Source organism: Malaclemys terrapin, chromosome 10 (genome assembly GCF_027887155.1).
Source record: "Malaclemys terrapin pileata isolate rMalTer1 chromosome 10, rMalTer1.hap1, whole genome shotgun sequence".
NCBI classification, from domain to species: Eukaryota; Metazoa; Chordata; order Testudines; family Emydidae; genus Malaclemys; species Malaclemys terrapin.
Window position 1 is genome coordinate 83,969,199 of NC_071514.1, and position 19,522 is coordinate 83,988,720.

General features: G+C 48.4%; 1 protein-coding gene across 1 annotated transcript; it reads right to left on the minus strand.

The window, feature by feature from the left end:
• Positions 1–1,435: 1,435 nt before the first annotated feature.
• Positions 1,436–6,974, minus strand: NOXO1 (NADPH oxidase organizer 1). The gene is made up of 7 exons (XM_054043123.1): positions 6,900–6,974; positions 6,711–6,786; positions 6,053–6,233; positions 4,781–4,974; positions 4,177–4,290; positions 3,252–3,369; positions 1,436–2,237 (listed from the first exon to the last, which is right to left on the minus strand). Exons 1-7 carry the CDS (start codon positions 6,972–6,974, stop codon positions 1,484–1,486), a joined length of 1,512 nt encoding a protein of 503 aa, XP_053899098.1. The 3' UTR covers positions 1,436–1,483.
• Between the last annotated feature and the right edge of the window lie 12,548 nt (positions 6,975–19,522).

Here is a 19,522-nt window from a genome sequence, read left to right on the forward strand (position 1 = left end):
CGTAAAATAAACCGGGTACTGTGTCAGAGTTCTAAGCAAGAGAGAGAGGTGTTCTAGCATATGTTTAATCCAAACCGAGGCGTAAATACATGTAATTCAGAACGATAAATACCTTGCAAGCTGAACAAAAGAGCTTGGTTCATAGTGATCTCACAGGCCTGGCTCAGAAAGTCAGAATAACAGATTTATGGAAGGGTAATTCAATTACTGCTCGGAGGGGATAGCTTAAAAAAGCACCTGTGAATTAAAAATAGGTTTTTCCATGAGCATTTTCGCGAGTGAGTTTACAAGTCGGAATGGTTGTGTAAAGGGTAAATTTAAGTTAATATTAGAGAATCTTCATTGGCAGTCAACACCTAACTCATAAGGGGGAAAATTCACGCCAGAGACCTGATCCAAAGAATGACTGTCCTCCACACAGATAACAAATGATACCATGGGATTTATGCGCCCAAGCCCGTACGGACCTGCCTTGGAAGGATAAAGCAAGCCAGCCAAGCTGCCTAATGGCTTGAATTTTCAGTTCTGGTGGCCGATCGGCATGATTCACAGAAACGGTTTGACCAATACGTTGAATTCATTCATGATTCAACAACATCCCAAATTGACCTGCGAGCAGTTTGGAGACAGAGCGGAGGACCGGACAGTTTGAATAAATGGTTCCTATGATTTATTCACTTGGTTCTACCAAAATAAGCGAAAGGAAGTCTGGGTTAGAGAACGCCCTCTCCTGCCATCAAATGTGATGGTTTCATCCAGTAGTGTCTGATTGTTTACAAGGGTGGGGACTGAACCGCCTAATGCTGCAGTGGCGCCTAAGAGAATACGTGGGCTGAAGTGTGAGAGATGTGGTTACAATGTGTAAAGCAAACAGCCCAGCCTGCACTGATCTAACACTGCACTTTTGGATAAGTCTTTTAGAAGAAGGCTGGTCTGGTGGTTTGGTTGCTGGCCTTGCACTTCCAAGATGAGGGTTCGATTTCCTACTCTGATTTTCTGCGTGACCTTGACCAAGTCACTTAGCCTCTGGGCCTCAGTGATGGGGTAAAGCAATCATTAGGTCGATGGCTGGGATTAATTGAACTCTAAAGTTTAACCTCTTACCCAGTTAGTGGGCCAAAGCCTCAGCTGGCGTAAACAGCTCTACTGAAGTCAGTGGAATGACCCCATTTACGCCAGTTGCGGATCTGGTACAGTATCTCCAGCAGGGACAATTCTGCAGCATTCCAGCCTCCAGTTCTTCCCGTGTGAACAGCGAGACTAGTGCATGAACGCAAACCAGCCAGTCAAGCAACCACGCAAGAGCAGCTTCCAACCAGGAGTTAAAGGCCGAGTCCATCCTCTCAGCACACGACCATCACGAGCGCTGAGCTTCCTCCGTCCGCTTCCCGCTGTGGCTATTAAAAGATGGCCGAGCAAGGATAATGTCAGGAATTTCAGCCGCTGCAGACTCCTCCCTGCAGCTCAGGGCGATAACGGAATCTCATCTGAGGCACACGTGCGCTAGAGCATCCATCGGCTTCGCACACGTCTCCCCTCCGGGGTGGAGGTGAGGTGAGGAATGCAGGTTTGGCCTGGGGGCAGCCCTTTGCACGGCTCTCTTGGTCACAGTGCTGCATTTCTGGAGGATTTCCTGGACCGCGGGTCGCGCCGGCAGCTTGGGGACGCTGGCGGAAGAGTCTGGGCTGTGAAGGAAAGAATCTGAGTCACTTGGAGACTCCTCCTCAAAGCCAGAATCATTCCTATCCTTGCTGGTGAGGTGAGGAGCTTTGCTGCTTTGACTGGACGAGGCTTGACCTAGGCTCGCTTGCAGGAGGCCAGCCACGGCCTGCTTGACTCCAGGCAAAGACCCTGATGAGCCTGCCTTCCGATCCCGGCTGAAGCCGTGTTCGCTCCCGCTCCCTGAACTAACAGACAGACTGTCTAGCTCACACGTGAGGCTGGAGCTGGCTGCACTCTCCGCCCCAGCCCGCGGGCCGCTCAGAGATCTCGATCTCGTTCTGCTCAGAGGATCCCTGCTCTTTATGGGCCTCTCCTGCGCTGAGCGAGTGGGGGGCACGTCCCCTGCCGGCGTCTTGCGCTGGGGGAGGGAACTCCAGCTGGAGGGGCTGGCGGCCTGCAACAGGTTAGGGGTGGAGATGCAGAGGCCAGCGTTCACCATCGTCTGGAACTTGCTGTGCGGGTTCTTATACGGCTGGAGGAACATGGAGGGAATGTAGCCAGTGCGCTCATTGTACCTGAGAGAAAGGCAGGGGAAAGCAACACTTAAGGATAAGGGCAACTTCACGCGCGCGCCGAGCATGCCGGGGAGATCATGCCCTACGGACACTCCCATCCCTGGGAAATGCAGCCAGGGGGTGCTAGGTACTAGCCACGTATGCCAGACCTGGGAGACAGGGACAGAACTTGGGGGGGGGGGGGGGAGGCTGCCATTAAGGGCAAAGGGAAGACAAGGAGCGAGCTCAGAATTGGTGACACCAAAGCCAGGGAAGACCTGGTTGGTCCTGCTTTGAGCAGTGGGTTGGACTAGGTGACTTCCTGAGGTCCCTTCCAACCCTGATCTTCTATGTTTCTATGACAGATGGGACCCATGGGACGTGTAGAACGGTGTGCTTTTGGGGGTGAATCCATCCCAAGGGGGCAGGGCCCTGCAAGCTGCCCTGGCGGGATCCATGCCAGCTTTCAGCGGACAAGCACAGAGGGGTCCTCGGGGTGCTGCCAGGGTAACCGTATCCATGCCCACGCAGATTCTGTAGCTAGGATAGTGGTGTACTGGGTGCAGGGGTCGGTGGCTGCCATCCCAGCCCATAGGCATGAATTCCACGCCAGTCTCCGATTACTTCCCCACACACAGTCTAGTCACTCGGGGTGTGGGGAGAGATGGATTTCACCCTGGAAGTTCTATTGAGAATTCTTAATTCTCCCAGTAGGAGATGCTCTTTCCTCCCAAGCAGCACAGGACAGGCTCCCCAGCACAGGACTAGCCACGTCCCAAGTGCAGTCCTTCAGTCCCTGGACCCCTGCCCCGCCCCCTTCAAGGGAGTCCAGCCCGTTACTGTGTATCGGACATAAAGGAAGGGGAAAGATCCCTGCCTGGGTGAGCGAGTTCCCTAAATCAGTCTGGGTGACTGCCAAAGGCTGAGAGGTCCTTGCATACCCTCCCCAGGGCTGGGAATGAGTGAGCCACTGCTAACGGGCTCTCTCACGGAGCGCTGACTCAGAAGAGGGACGGGGGAAGAGAACCTCCTTACCAGATCAGCCACCAGCCATTGTCAGATTTCTCTAGCACCTCCACAACTACCCCGACATTCAGAGAGAGCTCATCGGCCTTCTGAGACTTGTAGGCCCGCACGGCGTAGTACAGAGTCCCTGGAAGAAAGAGGAAGGGGTCGTTTCTACTTTGCAGGTAAGAGAGAACTCTGGGTGGAGTGTGGGAACAAGAGAGGTAGGAACACCTCTCTGGACTGCCTGCCATCTGGGCTGCAGAACTTACAAGCAATAGGGGGTCATTCACCCCAGGTAGAGGGACCAGACCAATGTCTAGGCACCACTTTAAACTTGCCCTCTGGACAAGGGTGAATTTCACGCATTAGAGAATCGAGCCTCACAAAGCCCCTCTGCAGTGGGTAAGGATTACGGAGATGGAGGAACCAAGGCCTGGAGGCTAAAAGGGACCATGTCAACTCCAAATCTAGTCAGTCTTCAGGAAGTTAAAGGCAGTTCCAAGTGCTGCCCCTGGCCCCGAGTCCTGTTACCAGCTTGGTGTCCGGGAAAATGACCAACTGACCCACAGGGTAATTGTCGTCAAAAGCACAAAGGAAACAAATTGGGGGAAATCGTTATCGCTGGGCCGCTTGTAATGGCAACAGGTAAAGGTGTGTAGATAAGTGAGAGCTTTAAATTGACAACAGCCCTGTAAGGGACTTGCCCGAGGTCACACAACAAATCAGTGGCAGAGCTTGGCACTGGTCCCCAGATCTCCCGCGTCCCAGGCCTGGGCATTAACCACCAGCTCATGCCTCCTCTCTGGGATGGGTTTGGTTTTCATTCTGAGCTGAAGCGTGTTTTTTGCAGGACCTACTTTTAGGGGGGAAATGTCAATGTAGTGACATGCAGCCCTAAGCCAGCAAGAGCGATGGAAAGCTCAGAGCCACAGCAAGGGATAAACAGACTCACCCTCCTCATCCAGTTCTCTGGCATTCAGATTCTCCTCCCCAGTTCCTCTCTCCTCCAGATACGGAGCTGGGAACCAGGCTATTTGCTGATCCTTGTTCTCCACCAGCCACCACCCTGCGGCAAACAGGAGGGAGCTTGTACTGCAGGAGCACTTTTAATAACCCAATACATTGCACTTGGCCACTGGTGTCAAAGTGCTTCTCAGCTGTTCATTATTGAAGCTTTGCAGCCCGTGTGTTAATTATTATAGAGGAGGTGGCAACCACCCCATATTAAAGTTGCCTAACACGTGCCATTGTTTTCATAAATGGGGGAGCCCCCAACTCATGCTCTCTCCCAAGGTTAGGTATAGAACCTCGAGTCCTGACACTTACACTCCTTGTTCCGCCAACCGGAAAACCCTACTTCACTTGTTCTTTTCTTCTTGATAAAATATTTCCAATCCTAACCAAGGTAAGTTATACCATTCAGTACACACACCCCATATTACAAAACGGACGCACACGTATTGCAAAACACACATTTTTGTCAGGCCACGAACCAGTCTAAAAATCTCTAGAATTCACATCCAAAACCAGAAAATAACCGACCATACAAGACATACCGGTCATGTCCTTGATTAACACTTCGACAATTTCCTTCTTGGCAACTTTGAAGGGCCTGTTCTTTGTGTCTTTAGTTTCATAGGCTTCAAGGCAGCTGTAGTTCTGGGAGACCACTGGCTGAGTAACAGAGGGGTTCTGCTGCTTGGCCTGGTCTTTCTTTCCCTCTCTCATTTCTGAGGGCATAATTATAATGCTGGAAAGTAAAGTTTGACACTGATTTGTTCTGAAGCCAGGAGAGAGACTGCATTTCAGATCAATTTCAGGAACATCCTTTGGGTGCAATTCACCCCTATGCAGAAGATCAGGACAATGGGTAGGGATCATTTAAGTCCATAGGATCTAAAAGCACTCAGCAAACAGCTCTCCTCTCACATAAGTTCTTATGGCCAGTTCGCAGGTAGGATACTGGGGTACAGAGAGTTTGAGAGAGGTGCTCAAACTCACTCAGTGAAACCATCATAGAGTTGGAAATAAACCTCAAAAGGCACTGGTTCCCATACTCTGTCCCTTACCACTAGCCCACATTCCTCGCAGTATCTGCATTTCCACTTCGCAGGGGTTTGTAATGACCCTTCTGAATTGCAAGAGTCAGAGGGTATTGCACACAGGTTTTTAGCCTGCCTTGTTTGCTTTCTGTCTGTTTGCAAAAGTGTAATTAACTTGCTCCATCCATTTTGCATTAAGCAAGACATCAAAACCCTGAAATTTGCTTTGTTTCCGAGCGTGCTTTGATCTAGAATAAAAACTGCCTCATTTTTAATATGTTCATAATTATTGTTTTGCTGTTTGCCAATTGAAAACCATGCTTTCAAATGAGCTAGTTCTCTAGATTTAAAAAGCAGTTGCTAATACAGAATCTCAGGCAAGGAAGCAGATCAGGGGTTGCTGAGACACATTATTATTAAGGAAAATATTGGCTGATTTTCAATTTCTGCTCTGCTGCACAAATATACCAGTGGTCTGAGTGAAACCAGCAATATCTAGAAAATGCAAAGTTCTGCAGCCTGAAAAAAGTGAGTGAGCGAATGGAAAAAGGGATCAAGATGCAAGGAGAACAGGGGAAAGCATTATGGGAAACTTATCAGTGTTTTTATCATTCAATGTCACTTCAGTCCTCCTGCATTACTAATTAATTCAGGGTGGGTCACAAAATGGAAAACATTTTCCAGGGAAAAAATCATAATTGTTTCTCCACATTTTGTATTGAAATTTCCCTTCCCCCTGTTTATGAAACAAACGTGAAAAGCCGGGGAAGTATAATTCATCAGTACCTGTTTTCTGGAAAGGAAGGATCTAGGTCTTGGGTTTGCGCTTTGAAAAACTGGATCACATCTTCGCTCTGGGAGACTTTAGCATCCGCTTTCAGCAGCTCCTGGGCGTAAGTCTCTAGCAGTTTCAATCTCTCCATTGACCTGCTCAAATTCCTGCTCTTTCTCTGCATCAGTTTTGCATCTTTGAAGTGAAAGAAGCAAAACACTGTTAGCAAGTGATTATAATGTGCTGCTGTCTTGTACACGGTACCGTCTGCCAGCACATCTCTAATTCCCATCCCAGTAGGAGACTTCATGTATAGCACCAGGATCAATTACTGTAAATATTGCTCTCTCTCTCCTCACCATTTTCAATGGCTTGTGCCTTGGCGTTAGTGCTATGTTGTATCAAGCCTTACATTTGCCCTTGATCATATATGAAGGCCGCACTGTATCATGTTGCAAAGGGCTTGGATCAATATTTAAACTGGAAAGTTAATTCCCAAATGTGTTCCTTTTTTAAACCAACAATAGGCCAGATTCTGCACGGGTATAAAGCAGCACCAGCTGAGGCTCTGGCACAGTGACTGACTTCTAGTCCCCTTTCCGCATCAGTGCTTTCCCTCCAAATTTTTGTTGGTCTTCCCTTCCCTCTCCCCTGTTTGTTAAATCCCCTTACCTTTAAACTTTGGAATGCTCCGGTCAGATTTCTTCAGTACACCACCTTCTATGGGGAATTTTCTCTTCAGTACTTTCTGAGTGACCCCAGAGAGCAAGAAAGGAGAGAGAGAGTGTGAGCAAGGGCATTCCCACCTGCCAGTAATGGCAACAACAAAATAACACCATTGCCAGAGATTTGTTAACTTACGTGGAATTTCTTAAACTCTTCGAAAGTCCTATAGATGAGAACGTTGTTTCGGTCTGACCAGGACACAGCCATCATGTACTTCTGAAAAAGGGAATAAAATAGGCTTTGATCACCCTAGCTGAGGTTTGAGAGTCCCAGACTGGGGTTGCAATGAGCACTTGCTAGGGGTCTGCAGAGAGCTGTCCAGAAAACAAGAGCGCTGGCTTCCAGCTGCTAAGTCACATTTTAAAAAATAAACAAATAAAAGCTAAATCCTTTCCTAGAGTTACTTTTCCCTGTAAGGAATCACTGAAGGAGCTAGAGGGAATGTACAGGATTACGGATGGAAAGGCAGGGAAGCTAAGAGGCAGCCTTTCTATTAAGATGTGGCCCTGAAAAAGTTAGATTCTTCCTGTCCCAGCTGATAACTTTGCGATCCCACTATTGGCAAGCAGAAGAGCGAGCATGACCCTCTAGTTGTTGTAAGAAAAAGCTCTCAAGTTTCCTAATTTGCAGTGGTAAATATATTTACAGGAAAGAGCCTCAGATCAAAGTACCTTCTGCTTTTTGCACTGCATCAAGCCAACAGCTTTCACATCAACAGGGTACCGGCAACAGTTCATCTCTCCTGCAGGCTGATGCTGCCCTCACTACACGCTGGCTCAAGCCCTGCAGAGTCTGCTATGGCACCTGCCTTCTGCAGATTAAATATTCAGGAGCCGGAGGGAGGGGCCCTGGCTGCTCCAGCCAATCAGATTTAAGCTAAACAACCAATTTTTGTTTCCTGCTCCACCCAGAAATTTACAAGGTCCAGAAATTCCAAGATCTGCCAAGGCCCAATTTCGACATGCCTCTCGACTGACAGCACTGCAGGCTAAGTCACAAATGCCTTTATATCGTCTGGCTCTTTGCTTTCGAGCAGAGCAACGGAAAGCGAGGCATCCCTGGGTGTTGGATGGAGTTTGTGTGCCTGGGCGACAAATACAGGGATTCTTTGGAACAGACCAAACTAATTGTAGAATTAGTGCTGCGAGACGTGCCCCCAGATCCCTAAGCTAACCAGAGCTGAGCTAGGCCAGTATTTGGCTGGGGAGGCCTGCAAGGAAAACCCAGGCAATCCAGGAACTGGCTCTGAAGATTCAGTAGGCGAGGTTCTTCCCTGAGTCAGTGTTGAACCAATGCCCTACTCAGGCATTAGGGGGCACTGTGCTGCTAAAGGTGCTGTCTTTGGGATAAGCTGTAATACTGAGGGCCTGACTAAAGACCCCTGAGGTACTTTTTACCAGGAAAGAGATGTTCACCCCAAAGCTCTGGCTAAATTCCAACGTGGTAGAGTCCGTTTCCCTTGCATTTTCAGTTGAATCAGTTGTTCATGTCCTATCCTATACTATTGTGTAGATTTGCTATTAAACATCTGCTCTCTTCCACCTTAGAGATGGCTGAAGTGCTCTGCGACCTTTCCAGACCACAAATTTTGTAATGGTTGGGTATTTCCCAACCATTACTCAGCCTCTACCTGTGAGTGTGTTCCGCATGAACTCCAGCCAGGGTGTAGTCCCTGGTAAACAAGATGGACAAAGCCGGAACTCGAGTTTTGCCTCTTTGGGTCTGAAGTGTATAGTTAATGTGTTGAATAAATTCTTCCTGAAGAACTGTGGTTTCATAGATCATGACAATAATAAACTGTGATAAATCTGGGGGTGCTCTTTGGTGATGATTAATACTGTAACAGGCCCTAGTGCTCGCGTGGTGTGGCTGTAGCAGAAATGGGGGTGGATATGTCACCCCCAGGGTCTATCTGGCTAGCACAGCCTACCAGCTAGGGCAAGAGAGATGAGGCTTTTCTAACAGCTTATACTTAAGAGTCATTAAGAGACAATGCCACAGCAAGTAGCCTTAAGGGGGAGCACCCAAACCTGTTTGCACCAGAGGAACCAGCCAGAGTCCCACAGGGTATGTCTACACTGCACACTAAGCGCAGCCTTGGTGCAGACTCAGGTTCGAGCCCCAGCTCCCATTCCCGCCACACAGAAATTACCAATAACCCCTCTTGACTTGGGCCCATGGACCCTTGGAGGCGGGTGAGTCAGAGCCTGATCCCACTGTGATGCGCATCAGAGCCAGGCATGCTGCAGGGTAGATGCAGCTCTAGTCCAGGTTGCCAGACTGCGGCCTGGAGAGTCTGCCAGTGCTCTCCCACAATCCCCTGGGGCTGTGATTCCCATCCCTTCCATTCCAAAACCTGCCACTTGCTTCTCAGACTCACAGGACGATCTGGGCTCACTGGGATCATGTGAGTTGGTCCCGCTCTGCTCCTGTGACTTCTGAGGAACGCCTAGCACTTAGCTTGCAATGGAGCATCAGATTAGATGAGACTGAATGTGGGCATCAGCTGAGTTTTGTTTTAAAATCCTCTCTCTCTAATGCTTTATTGCAACTAAAAACACTTGGTTTCCAGGCAGCGGCTGGTTGCTATCACTGATCTCAGGTTCCCAAAGGAGGAAATGCAGGGGGCCTGAGCTCAGTCGGACGGAGCTGCAGGGGGACAAGTGGTTGCTGGACGCAGGGTAGTGTCCCCGGCTCCTGGGCTGATGGTGGAAGAATGTTGAGACCCCACCAGGGGCCAGGAATGGGCAAGAGGCCAAACACCGGAGGGGGTGCACTTAGGGTTACCATATTTAAAAATAAAAAAAGAGGACACTCCACGGGCCCTAGCCCTGCCCCTTTCCCACCCCTGGCCCCGCACCAACTCCGCCCTTTCCCCGCCCCTTCCCCAAAGTCCCTGCCCTAACTCCCCCTCCTCCCTCCCAGCCACGCGAAAAGGGCTGCCCGAGCGCTACCAGCTTTACGGTTTGCCGGGCAGCCTCCAGACCCTGCGCCCCTGGCCGGCACTTCCCCAGCACTGGCCGGGCACTTCTCCTCCCCGGCTCCAGCTGCTCTGCTCCGGCGGCACAGGGTCCAGAGGCACGGGGGCTGCCCGAAGCCAGTAGCGCTGGCTTGGGCAGCTTGGCTCTTAAACAGAGCCGAAGTCTGAGTCCGGGGAGGAGCAGAGCAGCCGCGGGAGAGGAAGTGCCCGGCCAGTATTTTTCCCGGACATGTTTGGCTTTTTGGCAATTCCCCCCAGACGGGGGTTTGATTGCCGAAAAGCCGGACATGTCCGGGAAAAACCGGACGTATGGTAACCCTAGGTGCACTCAGAGAGACCAGAACGGGGACAGAGGCGCAGTTAGCCCCCTAGTCATGACAGCCATGAGGGTCATTGTCCCTTCCCAGCAGGACGGTGATGTAATCACCCGTTTAGCAAGCTGTGAAACTAGACACCATAGTGCCAGCTCCCATCACAGGCCACCCAACAGGAAAGGGGAAGGACTTTCAGCCTCCGCCAGCCGAGGCCAGAGCAGAGCTTGAGAGTCAGAGGTGAAAAGCCCCATAACTCACCCCCTGCCCCCTCAGGCACCCATCACCCTGCAGGGAAGACAATTCTGGATGGACTCTGCATTGTTTGAGGCACTTGAAGGGCAGAGTGGGACAACAGGAATCCGAGCAGCAGATCTGTTCTTACAAGAGGTGACCTATGTCCCAGCTGCCTCCGCAGCCCCTAAGCAATCACAGCTCTGAAGCCTGGCCTTGCAGGATTGACTTAGCCCTAACCTGCCTCGGGCTATGAATTGGCTGACGAGTGCTTGGGCTGGGCTCAAACCTCTTTCTTTTCTGATCGAATGTCCGGCAAATACGGTTGGGCTGGTTCTGCGCGTCAGAGCGATGTCCGGGGGCTGAGGTACTTCCCCGCCCTCCTTCCCTGTTGCTTCCCAGTTCCCTGGAATTTCCTAAAGCCCCGTCGCAGAGACGATGGATTTTCTTCTGTGGAGAGAACCGGCTGACACGGGACCGCCTGGATTGATGTGTTTGGGCCAAGTCCTCCCCCGCCACGGGTATACCTTGACCCGGTGGAACCAGCGCAGTTCCGGTACGGAAAGGGTGGGGCAGGTAGGCCACAACCACGTGCACCAGGGGGCACTGCCTCGTGCACTGTCCCTGTGGCCCAGCCCAGCGGCTGCAGGGGAGGAGGGCCGGGATGTTTTACCTCCAGCCGGCTGGATCTCCATTCTCCCCCTTGGAGGTACTGGGGTGACGTCCACTGAGGAGCGACACCGCCATGCTCTGTGGAGAGCCCCAGGCCGCATCCTTTCCACCAGGCCTGCACGCCTGGATTGGGCCTGTGGTTTCGCTGCAGGGGGAGATACATCCTCATAGCTGAGACTGGCCATGAGCCGCCGGCCCACCCCCTTGGGCTGGTCTGTGCATGCAGGCGGCTGGAGGGACGGGACAGAGCGCAGGGCTCGGCTCAGGCTGCCGTCTGCCTCCCTGCCGCACTGAGCCAGCAGCCCTCACTTGGAAGGGGTTGGCTGCTGCAGCTGCCCGTGCTGGCTTGGCATCTGAGAGCTCTGCCCGCACCTGGGCCCCTCCTGACAGATATGCAGGGACAGACGGGGATGGGGCACAGAGCCACTGTCAGGGGCCTGCCTCAGGTTGCCAGCTCCTCCCTTTGCCCAGGAACCCCAGCGTCGGTCTGGCACTCACAGGTTGCCACATCCGAGGCGTTAACAATGCGACCGTGATGTGCCAGGCCCAAGGGAGCTCAGAGTGCAGGATTCCGCAGCGGCCATGGTACCCTGGGCAGGGTAGGCAACTACAGGAGAGTAACATGGGGGAAGGGGGGATCTGGCGATATGAAGAGCAGAGGACATTATATTCCCCCTCCCTGTCACCCTCATCCCATTCACCTTCCACTCCCCCATTCCGGGCTCTTCCCATCCTCCCCAGACACCTCGCAGTATCAGATTCCGCAGACTTGAACAATGAGAGAGCCCTGCTAGGCCATGGTGCCCGGACCATGGGGGAGGGAGGGCAGAGTTGGCCCTGTTGGGTTTTAAAGGTCCCCAGCAATGAAGCTGCCACCCCTTCCGTTGTGGAGTGTAGTCCACACTCCCATAGCTCTCGCTGCTAGCAGATTTCCCTTTGCTCATTTTCACACACACACCCCTCAAAGAGCCCCAAACAAAGCCAGTTGGAGCGTCTGTGCCAGGAAGCCATGTGTCCCACCGTCCCACCCCCAGTGGTGGTGTTCTGAGCCTTGCTGATGTGAGGGACTCTTGCCACTTTAAAACAGCTGCACCTCTTTATATTACAGTCGCACCGCGATGCCCCAACTGAAGTCAGGGCCCCTCTGTGCAAACACATGGCAATTCCCTGCCCCAAAGAGCTCACAATCTAGAGAGACAAGACAGACAATTAGAAGGAGGCAGGGCTATTATTCCCATTGTACACAAGGGAAACTGAGGCCCAGAGCGATTCAGAGACTTGCGAAGGTCATGCAGGGAGTCTTTGTCAGAGAACCCACATCCCCTGACTCCCAGTCCACTGCTTTAGTTCCCACTTCATTTAACCACCAGCCTGCCTCTCCATCATTTGTGAAATGTCCCCGGCAGGTGACCTTGAAGGGCCCGATTCTCCTGTCCCATTGGTGTAAATCAGGAGTAACTTGTTGATGTCAGTGACATTACACCAGTGTACAAAGCAGAATACGTGGGAGGTGAATCTAGCTCCGATTTTTAACACCACATAAGACCCAAACTGGAGTCTCAGAACTGAGATGCGCCAGGATATCCAGGGCCAGATTCGCAATCTCGGTAAAGCAGCAAAGTTCCATGGAAGTCGGTTTCTAACAGTGACCCGCAATGCACCTCTTACAGCTACACAAGAAAAAGCAGATGAAACACCCTATGGGCATTGTTTAGCATGTGTTTGATTCAGGTCCAGGCTGTTTAGTAATCTGTAGTGTTTTGGGGAGTCCTCAGGGTACACCCGAGAGTGGCTTGCTCCTGGGTTACCCTGACCTGCTTCAAGCTTCCCAGAAAAAACACCTCCAAAAAAACACAAATGAGAAATTCTCAAGCCAGCCTCAAGATGCCACAGAGGCACAAGCCACTTCCAGGAGAGAACAGTATCAGTACCTACTCTGGGCAGAGAAGGGGTGGGGCAGCTGGCACCTGGCATGCTGTCTGTGTGAGCGCTTAATTCCCTGCCAGCAACATCTTCTGGATCAAACCCTGCCCTTTGCAGCTCTTGGAAGTCATTTGCGATAAGACATGACATATCAGCACCTTTAATGAAAAACCCAGCTGCCTAATGGCTGATTGCAAGAGAACAAAGGAAAAGTTTTAGACACTTGTTAACGACAAAGACAAACCCTGATTTAAAAAGACCCAAAAAAACCCCAAACCTGGAGCTGACTAAAAGTATATTGTTTACAAGGGCCAAGGATAAGAAATGTAACCTTTCATGTAGGCTGGGATGAGAGGTTTTGCCAGCATCTGGCAGAGAACTTTAGGAATGTGTTTGGTTTCCTCTAACTCCATCAGCTGTGGCATGGAATAGTTAATTTCTCGGTGGCTGTTTGAATCCCACTCAAATGTTTCCAGCATTCCGAATGCACGTCCGTAGCTTGTGCCGTGCTTGTCTCCACATGAGAGCACCCTTGAATTTCAGTGGTGCTAGGCCCACTTTGTAAGGTCCTTCCAGATAAAGGACACTCAAATAGTGCTGGGATGGTGATTGTGAGTCAGTTACTCACCTAACTAATCCTATGTCACGGGGTCAAATCTGACCAACACTGAACTTCCTGTGATGGCTGTTTGGTAGAGTGTGTAATAAATGGGTGATTTCAGCTCAGTTCCTCATGGATGGATGTCCATGGCAAGCTTGTCCTCAAGCAGCTTCTCGGCTAGGTGAAAAAGCATTGCAAGAAACCACAGTTTGGAATGCCGAGAGGTGCCCCAGTTCTCATTGGCGATCCCCTTAGTTCATAGACTCATAGAATCTCAGGGTTGGAAGGGACCTCAGGAGGTCATCTAGTCCAACCCCCTGCTCAAAGCAGGACCAATTCCCAACTAAATCATCCCAGCCAGGGCTTTGTCAAGCCGGGCCTTAAAAACTCTAAGGAAGGAGATTCCACCACCTCCCTAGGTAACCCATTCCAGTGCTTCACCACCCTCCTAGTGAAAAAGTTTTTCCTGATATCCAACCTAACCCTCCCGCACTGCATCTTGAGACCATTTCTCCTTGTTCTGTCATCTGCTACCACTGAGAACAGTCTAGATCCATCCTCTTTGGATCCCCCTTTCAGGTAGTTGAAAGCATCTATCAAATCCCCCCTCATTCTTCTCTTCTGCAGACTAAACAATCCCAGTTCCCTCAGCCTCTCCTCATAAGTCATGTGCTCCTGCCCCCTAATCATTTTTGTTGCCCACCGCTGGACTCTTTACAATTTTTCCACATCCTTCTTGTAGTGTGGGGCCCAAAACTGGACACAGTACTCCAGATGAGGCCTCACCAATGTTGAATAGAGGGGAACGATCACATCCCTCGATCTGCTGGCAATGCCCCTACTTATACAGCCCAAAATACCCTTAGCCTTCTTGGCAACAAGGGCACACTGTTGACTCATATCCAGCTTCTCGTCCACTGTAACCCCTAGGTCCTTTTCTGCAGAACTGCTGGCTAGCTATTCGGTCCCTAGTCCTAGTTCCCCTTATTCTCATTCACATCTAGCTCAATGAGTTACCATGGCAATTTAAGGTTATTATAGAATCCCCACAATGTTACTATCGGGCACCTTGCGATGTTAAGTGGCACATTGCGGCATATTTTCCATTCTATTGCTGCATAGTTTCCAGAACATCAGGACTTAACACATTTTTTACTGTAAGCTTACACTTTACTGATACAGGTTATCTCTCGGTCAACTAGTCATGCCAACCTGTTTTAGGCCTGAGGCGTTCTATGACCAACGTACATATCTTACCGACCTAAAGCCTGTAGGCCTTGCATTACAGCCTTATCTTACTTATATACCTAACACATTTTTACCAATACATGCTTCTCAAACCTATACCCCTATAATTCTATCCCACGTAGTCCTACAGTTTATATCTATTCATTAGACACTGATTACATATGGGATAACTACAACAATAGATAACACAATTAAATGATTATATAAGGGGATTAGCGACAATCTTTTCAGTATAACAGAGCGGGGAGAAGCACTTGGTATCCATTCACTGAGAAGACCTCTTGTGGAGTAGGGGTGCTTCATGAAAGTTTGGTTCCTGTGAAGCCAGCCAGCTCTGCAACAGACTGAACTCTGGGGGCTGGGGAACCTACGTTATTAGATAAGAAAGATGACAGTTAAGTGTAGGATCTAGTTTGCCTTTTGTGGTTTAGTTTTGTATTGTAACCATTTGTTTCCATCACTATCATTTCTAGTGGAATTTCTATCCTTTCTTACAGAAACCTACTTTTGTTTTATGATAAGTGCCCACCAGTGCTGCATGTTACACAGAGATAGTGATTTAAGGTAAAACTAGTAAACTTGGGCACACTGCTTCTTTGGGGGCAGAGGATCTGGGATTTCTGTGAGCACCCTGTGTCAAGAGCTAGATATCACAGAGGAAACCTCCTAAGGGGACTCAGGGACTGGGGTGCCCCTATCATTAACTTGCAAGGCAAAGACAGGGCTGGCATAGCCCAGAGGCAAGTATATGAGTGGCTGACAGGCAGGTGATATGAGGGAGCTGACCCCCAGCCACCCCAGGCAAATCTACCTCTTGCTGGAGTCAGGGGATAATAAGGTGATTCTCAGTCCTGGGTACTCCAAGAATCATCACAGTAACCACTAAATCATGTTGATTTGCAGCTAAATAGAGCCTTTGCTCTAAATTTGGTGTTTCTTTTTGCTAACCAGGACAAATACATCTATAAATATTTATTTAAGCAACTATATAGCTTAACTTGCATTTAGTCTGATTCTTATTTTTTTATGTGAAAAATGGTGCATTTCTTATTGAGTTTTTTCCTTGTGGTTTGTGTCCAGTTCCATTTGGATGGAAATTAAAATTCCATTAAAATGCATAAAAACAGCATTTACTATTTTTTTTTATTAAATAAAACTACCTGAAAAGTATCGGATAAATAAATAAAAAAGTTTAACAAACCGTGTTTTACATTTAAAACTGGCTGATCTAATAAACAAAGGAAATATTACGTGTGGTTAATGAATTGAACTGGTTGTTTCTGGCCACCATTGTCTTTCAAGATTTTAGAACTAATAGATCTCACCCTCTCACACCTAATTTTTATTCTTAGACTGGAAGAAGAAAACAAGCTTTCCTGCTTTTCCAGCTCCTAATCAGTGTATCAGCTTTGAATGAAGTAGTCACGAAAGTAGTTGAATAAACCGCACTTCAGCAAACCCTTGGCCACTGACTTCCACTAGTTCAGTGGTTTGACTTTCCTTAAAACCTGGCAACAAACATGTACTGCTAACATTATTTTCTGAATATAATTGAAAATTTGAACAAATGTAGTATGGTTAGGCCTTAACATAGGTGGTTGGTTTCAAATTTAAATAGATTTTTTTAAATTAAACCTGTATTCATTTTAAATTTAAAAAAATATATATTAAAAAAATCCATTTTTTTTAAATGATAGATATTTATCCTCCCTGTCCACTGCACACACAACTCTCCCCTTAGGGAGAGGCTGTGAGAAAGAACAAACCATATGTGACTGATGTACTTAATGCACTCTTGGAAGGTGTTCAGATAGTAGTGAGGAGGGTAGTATAAGAACCCATCTCGAACAGAATATATAAATTCTCTCTCCCTCAGTTCTCATCTATAAATGGGGATAATTCCTGGCCCCTCCCTGGAAAGGTAAGGAGAGTGGTCAATAATGTTTAAGTGCTTTGAGATCTTTGGATGAAAGTCACACTCTAGACTGAAATATTAGGGGAGGGAAATCAGAGATTGAAGAGGATCAGGGAGACATGTCTTTCCATCTGCCCCCCAGAAGCGCCCAGCTGAATGGGGTGCAAGTACAGAACAATGCAAAGGTGACAGAGCTAACTGGTTTGTATTTCCTTTTACGTTCCCTGGATTCAGAAGCTAAGTCCAGTGGGGATGGAGATCCTTTGTGACTTCTTGTGAAATCAACATACCTAGGCGCTAAAACATGTCTTAAGGGCTCCTGTTACAAGCACCTGTTGCAACAAAGTCATCATCCCTTTGGGAGCAGCCCACAGATTTTCCTAAGGGTTGTGTTTTCTCTGTCCATTTGTCAGCGGTTATGCAAGGGACAGGGGACATATTTAGGAACACAGTTTCCAGCTAACATGGTGAGGAAAGTTGCTCCATTGTAGGCGAAAGTTTCCTGCTTTGTTCTAAGAAAAGGAGATCAAAGATCACATTTCAAAGGATTTGACAGGATGTCAGCGCAGGACATGTTTGTGTTGGGGCTGGAGTGGAAGACATGAAGATAGCGTTCAGGATGGTTCTCTGGGTCTCAAGGGTGCATGGCTGTAGTTTCTAAAGCAGCTTCTCAGGCCACAAAACAAACGTTCAGGATGCTATATGCTGCTTGTCTCTCCACCCCAGAAGCAGCTGTATTTCAGCAGTGCTGCATGATACATACTTCCTGGAGCACCTTGGGATCCTTTAAGAGTAGAGTGACCAGATGTCCCGTTTTTAAAGGCACAGTCCCATTTTTGGGGACTTTTTCTTATATAGGTGCCTATTACCCCCTGCCCCCTGTCCCGTTTTTTCACAGTTGCTATCTGGTCACCCTATTTAAGAGGAAAGACACCAGGAATGAGGTTTGAATGGTGTGAATTGAATGAGGCAGGGATCCCATAATGAATAAGACAGGGCCCCAAGGCTCAGTGCATTCCTTTGCACCAAATTCTCTTTGCAGTTACCTCAGCGTAAACGTGTAGTAACTCTGAATTCCTGCCAGCGTAACTCCAGCCGTGTCTTCACAAGGGAAGAAGGTATGTTCTGACCTCATGTTAACTAACACTGGTAAAATCCTGCTGTGGACAAGGCCATTGTAGTTGTCACATGTAAGCTGGCCTAGCCTCCTCCCTAGTGTTCACCTTGACTTGTTGGCACATGTGAAAACTACAAGCTGCTTTGTCTTCACTAGCTTTTCACCTGGTATTGGCTAGCTGTAGTTATACACCCCTTTACTTCCTAGTGAAGGAGAAGACCTTTTTGTTCCATTCTCCCCCTCCATAAAATTGACAGGACAATACTTACCCACCAATACTTACCCACCTCCTGGGGAAGCTCTGAGGGTTAATTCATTAGTGTTGGTCTTGCTCCTTGAGGTCCTTGGAGGGAAGGTTTCACAGAAGTAAGCACTTTGATAGGTAATGTGTGTAATCACCTGTTCTACTGTTAAATGAGTGATGTTTGAACACACATAAACCGCCCTTCCCCATGGGAAGTGCAAAGGCACAAAACTTTTAAAGAAAAACTTTTATCAAACTTTCCCAAAGCGCAGAAGGTGCACATTTCAATTAAGGATCAAACCAGATCTTACTGGAGCCAAACCGGTTCCCTCCTGCCCTAATTAGTGAATTCAAACTTTCCCCTTAGCCCCACTGGCTCTTTCATAAAGGAGAAAAAATGCTCATTAAACTCAGGGAGAGTTGCATAAAGATGGGGAGATGCAGGAAATATTTTGACTAAAGGAACCTCCGGTTGTAACTTTTCCATCTGATTTTATAGAGCTACTTTAAAGTCACAGCATTTGTGATACACAGGCAGCTGGCTGGGCACAAACTAATAATTACAAGCCAGGTTTAAAGCGTATATGGGAGCATCCACACACAAATTACACTGGTTTCACTAAGCCAATTTAAAGTAAAGGGGTGCAACTTGTGTGTGCAGATAAGCCCTTTATCGGGAGGCGACAAAGTGGTGTTTGTGCCTTGGCTGGCCAGTGAACATATGTGAAAGGAGACTAATGGGTATCCTATACAACATTCAGTTCATGAGGGTCACAGGTAGAAAGGCATGTATGGGCATCGGGTCAGGGTTGTGGCAGGCGTCCTCTTGTCGGGCGAGGGTTCCGTTAAGTGATAACAAAGCCTTTCCCGGTAGACCTAAGCTTCTTCCTCATGCTAAATATTTATAGAATTTTACTGTGTTAATTGTTCCGCCAATGATTCATTTGTATGTCAATATACAGGGTTTTTTTCCCTGGTGCAATAACTTGTGCTCTATTTCCTTGCTGGTAATGACTCCACAAGCATCTATATGACAAACTCCTAAAGATAGTTAACTAGTGCTTTGTAGCTGATTCACTAGCTTTGTGGGCAATTCCTCTAGAACTGAACAGACCATGATAACTTCTGTGGAGGTATTATTGTGTCATTCTAAAGAATGCAATAGCTCCCTGCTGGAGACATGGATCAAATAATTTAAAAAACCCTAGAGATATTGGGTAAACTTTTCAAAAGTGCCTAACTGACTTAGAAAAGACTTGTGGGAAACTGGCAGTTTATTACATCCCTGCCACCATTTGGAGTTACAAACTGGTTCACCTTTACGTCAATTTTACCTTTCACCTCTCAATAATTAATTCTTTTTCTTAGCTAATAAACCTCTAGTTAGTTTACTATAGAATTGGGAGTCAACGTTGTCTTTGGTGTAAGATCTAGGGTAGCAGCTGATCTGGAGTAAGTGACTGGTCTCTTGGGATTGGAAGCAACCTGACGTGGTGTGATTTGGGGGTTTAAG

What these genes read in the sequence shown, in the direction of transcription:
- NOXO1 (XM_054043123.1), bottom strand. Translation starts at nt 6,974, where the DNA reads ATGATGGCTGTGTCCTGGTCAGACCGAAACAACGTTCTCATCTATAGG. An exon ending in AAGAGTTTAAGAAATTCCAC is followed by an intron (nt 6,787 to 6,899) that starts GTAAGTTAACAA and finishes GGGGTCACTCAG; the next exon opens with AAAGTACTGAAGAGAAAATT. An exon ending in CCTTCCTTTCCAGAAAACAG is followed by an intron (nt 4,975 to 6,052) that starts GTACTGATGAAT and finishes TTTACTTTCCAG; the next exon opens with CATTATAATTATGCCCTCAG.